Raw genomic sequence first — 6,723 nt, forward strand, 5'->3', positions numbered from 1 at the left:
TTCTTGAAGGAGCAATCTTGTTCGTTCTCGGTGTCCCTGGTTCTAGTATTTGGTGATGTTAGTGTTCTCGGTGTCCCTGGTTCTAGTATTTGGTGATGTTAGTCGTCTTGTTGGTTCGGTCCGCCTCTCTTGTTTAGGGCTTGGTGGGCCTTTTTGCGTTCGTGTCATGCCATGTACCCTTATCTGTACTCTTTCTTATTCCTTCTATAAATGAAAAGATGCGTGAGCTTTGGTATTGACGAAAAAAGAAAAAAAATATGAAAAAAAGGCTAGGTAGGGATACGACGCTTTCGCATTTTCTTGCTCCCACCTCGTCGCAACGGAAAAGCCATTCTCCTCTCGCCACTCTCACCGGCCCGAGCGCTCGAGCGAACCGTGAGCGACCCTCGCCCACCGCCTCGGTTCCCCATGACGATATCGCTGCCGGCGACGGCGGCGGCTCTGTCCGTCGTCCTCGCCGCGCTCTGCCTCCTCGTGGTCCCGGCCGCCGGGTTCTACCTCCCGGGCGTCGCGCCCAACGACTTCGAAAAGGTACCCACCGTACTATCTTGCGGCAAACTCTATTTCCTCCCTGCTTGCGTGGACCCCTCCCGCGCAGGATCGTGTTCTGGTCGGATCTGGGCGCAGCATGCCCAGATCTGGGCTCGCGCGGCTGGGTGTCTCGGAGATCTCCGTGCTGTCACGGGGTTAGATTGTGATGTGGCCTCGCGCAATGTAGGTGGTGCGCGGAGTGTATGCATTTCGAGAAGCCAAACTTAGAACTATGCTTGTCGCTCGAAATTATGGTTGCCCCGCGCCTGCTTTTGCGTTAGGACGAATGAACATGCCATGGGAATGGGGTGACGAGATTTAGTAGTCAATGCACGGAGATTGACGGCTGATTGGCAGCTCGTGTGCTGGCGGCAATGCGGATTTAAAAGATGATTTATGGTCGTCAATGCTTGTCACTAAATCGTGATATAAGTTGCCTATAAGTGATTTTCGAGGACCGAATAAGTTTCGGAATGCAGATTTGCTCGTTTATAAGCTGTAAAATCTCAGGTGGGAAAAAACATTGGCCTTTAAAACTGGAGTTCGCTAGGATGTGTGGCCCTTCTCAACAGTGTCAGTGCTTCTTTGATTCAAAGGATTTTCATAGGAATTACATTTGTTGGTTGTTCACTCAAAGATCTGAATCTCCATCTAATAATTCATATCCAACTTACTAGCATACATTATGCACTAAGCTGGCAAATGGTTTATGCAAGTTTTGGGCCGTGCTCCATGCTCACCTTTTTTCCCCCTTAGAGTTCAGTTAACTGGGATTCACTTGTTCGTATGCAACTGCTAACTGAATTATTATGGTTCAATGCAGAAAGACCATCTCCCTGTGAAAGTCAATAAACTGACTTCAATTAAGACACAACTTCCCTACTCCTTCTACTCTCTCCCATTCTGTAAGCCAGATACGATCGTTGACAGTGCTGAAAATCTGGGTGAAGTTCTCCGTGGGGATCGCATTGAGAACTCTCCATATGTGGTTTGTTCTTTTTCTATCCATTGTTTTCTTTGCCCGGTACTTTGCACAGTTGGCCTTTAACTTTTCATGTCTATGTTTTCCAGTTTGAAATGAGGGTACCTCAGATGTGTCAAATAGTCTGCAAGATTTCAGTTGGGGAAAAAGAAGGAAAGGTTCTCAAGGAAAAGATTGAAGATGAGTACCGCGTGAACATGTATGTTAGTCATTTAATTTCTGGATTATCTAAGATTTTATTGATGTCTATCGGTAGGTCTCACATAAATTCTCTACATCCAACAGGATTCTTGACAACCTACCTCTAGTTGTTCCTATTCAAAGAGTGGATCAAGAAGGTGCTTATTTCTATCAACATGGGTTCCATGTTGGAGCCAAAGGACAATACTCAGGGGTAAGTTAAACTATTATGTATTGATCAAATGTCATCTGGGGGCAAAGTTCTTCTGTGCACTTTACTTTTCTTGGTTGTTTGACAGAGTAAGGATGAAAAGTACTTCATCCACAATCATTTGTCCTTTACGGTGAAATATCACAGGGATGCACAAAGGGATGTTTCTAGGATAGTGGCCTTTGAAGTAAAACCCTACAGGTACATTTGAGCTTATAATTATTTGAAAATTCAGGTTTTGGTGATTTGAATCTGAAAAACAATGGCATATGCTGCAGTGTGAAGCACGAATATGGACAGTGGAATGACAAGAAGACTCATCTGACCACTTGCGATCCGAATGCGAAACGTATAATTACATCATCTGATTCTCCTCTGGAGGTTGAAGCTGGCAAAGACATTGTCTTCACATACGATGTGGATTTCAAGGTGATAATTAATGTGTAAACCTTTTAGGTTCGACACTATTGAAGTGATTTTATTTGCTATAGTATTGTTTAGTGTGTCCTAGGTGGAGCTTGATATTATTTACTAATTCTTTCAACTACTCTTATCAACTTGCAGGAGAGTGATATCAAGTGGGCATCTCGCTGGGACAGTTATCTGCTGATGACAGATGATCAAATCCATTGGTTCTCCATTGTAAATTCTCTCATGATCGTTCTCTTCCTTTCCGGAATGGTTGCAATGATCATGCTTCGAACCCTTTATCGGGATATCTCCAAGTATAACCAGCTTGAGACTCAGGAGGAAGCCCAAGAAGAAACTGGATGGAAGCTTGTTCATGGTGATGTTTTCAGGCCGCCTGCCAACTCTGATTGGCTCTGTGTTTATGTTGGTACAGGTGTCCAGTTTTTTGGCATGATGCTTGTCACGATGGTCTTTGCAGTCCTTGGCTTCCTTTCTCCATCCAACAGAGGTGGACTGATGACAGCTATGCTCTTGCTTTGGGTTTTCATGGGTTTGCTTGCTGGCTACTCTTCTTCACGTCTTTACAAGTTGTTCAAGGGCTCAGAGTGGAAGAACATTGCCTTGAGGACAGCATTCACCTTCCCTGGCAGTGTGTTCACTGTTTTCTTCTTCTTGAATATTCTTATCTGGGGGCAGAAGTCCTCTGGTGCAGTTCCATTCACCACAATGTTTGCCCTTGTCCTCCTTTGGTTTGGTATCTCGGTGCCTTTAGTGTTTGTTGGGAGTTACCTTGGTTTCAAGAAACCAGCCATTGAAGACCCAGTGAAAACAAACAAGATTCCCAGGCAGGTACCTGAGCAAGCCTGGTACATGAACTCAATCTTTTCGATTCTAATTGGAGGGATCCTTCCATTTGGAGCTGTGTTCATTGAGCTCTTCTTTATCCTGACCTCCATCTGGCTGCACCAATTCTACTACATCTTTGGGTTCCTCTTCCTTGTCTTCCTGATTCTAATCGTCACATGTGCCGAGATCTCGATTGTGCTCTGCTACTTCCAGCTATGCAGTGAGGATTACCTGTGGTGGTGGAGATCATACTTGACATCAGGATCTTCTGCCCTGTACCTCTTCCTGTATGCGACTTTCTACTTCTACACAAAGCTGGAGATCACAAAGTTTGTGTCAGCCATCCTTTACTTCGGCTACATGCTCATCGCCTCATATGCGTTCTTTGCCTTGACGGGTACAATTGGATTCTACGCCTGTTTAATGTTCACTAGGCTGATTTACTCGTCTGTGAAGATTGAGTAATAGTGCTCTTCTCCCTAATTTTCTGTTGACATGGTGAAGGTCGATGATGTGGCCAGTGAATGCCGCCCTCTAAATTTAGCTATCTATGGCATCAATTCTGAGTTCTGAAAGCTGGCTGTTAAAGATGAAGTGGTGATGTGTTATCCATGGTTAAACTATCATAGCTAGCTCCGTGAGTTTTATTCTCTTGTCCCTTTTTTGTCTTTAGCATCTGGATCACGAGGATGCCTGTGAAGTACCTGTTGTGAATTGTATGTGGATGCTGATAAAGTACCTATTCTGAATTGTATATGGATGCTGATAAATCTCAATTACTTCATGCCAGAATGTAATGTAATTGTTGACGTACATTGAGCCTTTTTATTGGATATATACCACTGCAGTGAAAAATATTGTGACTAGTTAGGGCATCTCCAACCGCCTACATCACAGGTGTCCACACATGAGTCTGACCGGGAGACACAGCTCCTAGCGGCGGCAATCGCACACCCTCTGGTCTCTGTTTTCTGTTCCCCTGGCGGCTTTGTTGACCGGGAGTTTTGTCGTTGATCACTGTTGCAAAGCTGGGTCTACTGACCTCCGGCGGCTACCGCTGGTCGTGAGTTTCCGTCGTTAATCATTGATGCGAAGCTGGGATCTGCAGTCCTCCGGGTGATTCGCTGACGAGGAGTTTCTTCGACATCAATCACATGATACAGTCAGCAATGAAACTCCTGTGTTGGAACTGCCGTGGTGTGGCCAAACACCAAGGCAGTTCGAGCACTCCTGGACGTCCGGGGGCTAGACATGGTTTTTCTGTCTGAAACATATGACATATCTGAACACAGTTAAGGCAGAAAAGTTGAGAAAAAAACTAAAGATGGACAAGGTGGACGTTCATGAGAGTGCAGGAGCAAGCGGTGGCTTGCTCCTGTTTTGGCGTAACCTGATTACTATCCAGGTTCGGGATAAGAGCAAAAATTTCATTGATGTGCTGGTGGGTAGCTCGCGGGAGGAGACGTGGAGATTTACGGGCTTCTATAGGGAGCCAAATTGGGAAGATAAGCACCTCTCTTGGGGCTATATTAACACTCTCTATGAGTAGATCCGCATACCATGGCTAGTAGCAGGTGATTTTAACGAGATACTATATTCTCATGAAAAGGAGGGAGGGGTGCCACGGCCGATGAGTATGATGGAGAGATTCAGAGATGCTCTAGTAGAATGTGAGTCAGAAGATATGGGGTTCTCATGAGATCAACTCACTTGGCGAAGGAGGAGGTTGCGGGAATGTCTCATAGGGTCGTGTGTAATGAGCAATTCATGATCTCTTTCCGCATGCTAAGGTGATCAACGCATCACACAAAATCTAACCATCGACCGATCTTTGTGGACAAAGAGGGCGATGTGCAGGGTGACCAGCAGCGCGCGTATGTGAAGAAATTTGAGGCGAGGTGGCTCCAGGAGGAGAATATTATGCAACTAGTAACAGATGCATGGGAGCACACCGCAGCAGCAACCATGCATGACTGGGATAGGGAGATCCTGAAGGCACCTCATCGCCGCCTAAAAGAGCTCAAGGCTGAGTTGGAACAGCTGCGGTTGGGCCTCCTTACTCACAAGGCAGCGGACCGACAGCGACACTTACTCATTAAAATAGTGGAGAACTTGGAAAAGGAAGAAATTTATTGGTACAACGGAGTCGTGCGAACTAGTTGAAGTTTGGCGATAGGAATACCAAGTTTTTTTAAACAATTTTGCAACTGCTCATAAGAAGAGAAATCATATCAAGAAATTGTTGGATGAATAAGGAGTTTGGAGAGAAGATAATGAGTCTGATGAGTAGCTTGATTAGCGAATACTTTTAGAACCTTTTCTCTTCAGAGGTTAATGTACCGAATGAGGATGTTTTTTAAAAAAATTAAAAAACGGTGTTACAAGCTATATGAATGAGTCTCTGCTCCGGGTCCGGACGATCTACCACTAGTATAGCGAGCTGATATACAAACGGTTTTAACCTCTTTCCATGACGACATTTTAAACCGTCGCCTTGCTTGTGTGTGTGATAGGAGGGGTCCTTCCCACACGATCCAGAAACCGTCGGGGATAGATAGTGGCAATGCATACATTTTGCATAACTAAGCATATGCGATGCCGACATCTATCCCAAACACGAGTCTTCTGACACCTGTTTGCGATATCTCGAATATCCCAAACGCTCTACCCTTGCTACTCGTTTGTGCTCGCGTTACCATCGCAGTCGGTATTCTGTGGTGATACGTTTACGATGCGCGTTTCATCACAAACAGTTCATGATTATAAAACGTGTATGATAAGCAGACAATCACACACATTCACTCCTCCCGAACCGTATGCGGTATATAATTAAGAAGATTAACTAATCATCGTACGAGTGTCAGATAGGATTATGAAACGTCGGACCATCGTAACAGTGTCGTACAGGATAACTATCACACACGCTATTCTGTGGTGCAACGTTTACGATGCGTACGACATCAGAAACAGTTCATGATTGTAAACCGTGTATGATAAGGCCACTATCACAAACATTTAGTTTGCTCGCAACTTTTGTGATATTATCTGACATCACACACGCCTTGCGAATGGAAACTATGTGCATGGTTACACACGTTTCCACTCTGTGTATCGTGCCGGATTATGATGTACATCACACACGTTGTGCTTTACAGACCGTGTGCGCCGTAATGACCCGCAGAGCGTAATTTCACCTTAATTTAATTGCTACTATTTAAAATTGTATCGAATTTGAATTCGAAAGTAGGCTATAACTTTATTCATATCCATCAGGTTCAACAACCAATGTATTATCCGATTCACAGGTACATATGTTCAAGAATCACACAAAAAGAATTACATAAGCACCAAATAAAGAATGATGAACCACGGTTGTATACTTGTACTATTAAAGATGCTAAAGAAAGAAGCGAAAGACATTCTGGTTACTGAACAAGGTGAAACGGAATGCCCATATTGTGCCCTCCTCCATGCAGAAGGCACACACGACTCTAGTCCAACCCCTTGTGATGGCCGACCACCCATCCTTCACTGTCTTCACGAGGACATCTAGATAGTCATC

General features: G+C 44.7%; 1 protein-coding gene across 1 annotated transcript; it reads left to right on the plus strand.

The window, feature by feature from the left end:
- Nucleotides 1-370: 370 nt before the first annotated feature.
- Nucleotides 371-3,974, plus strand: LOC125527710 (transmembrane 9 superfamily member 9-like; the record flags this gene model as incomplete). The annotated part of the gene is given in 7 exon segments (XM_048692231.1): nt 371-531; nt 1,355-1,519; nt 1,603-1,712; nt 1,799-1,907; nt 1,993-2,105; nt 2,183-2,333; nt 2,469-3,974. Coding segments are annotated over 7 exon segments (1,967 nt in total), but the record flags the coding sequence as incomplete, so codon positions are not given.
- Between the last annotated feature and the right edge of the window lie 2,749 nt (nt 3,975-6,723).

The sequence above is a fragment of the Triticum urartu genome, unplaced genomic scaffold, assembly GCF_003073215.2.
Source record: "Triticum urartu cultivar G1812 unplaced genomic scaffold, Tu2.1 TuUngrouped_contig_4361, whole genome shotgun sequence".
In the NCBI taxonomy this organism is placed as follows: domain Eukaryota; kingdom Viridiplantae; phylum Streptophyta; class Magnoliopsida; order Poales; family Poaceae; genus Triticum; species Triticum urartu.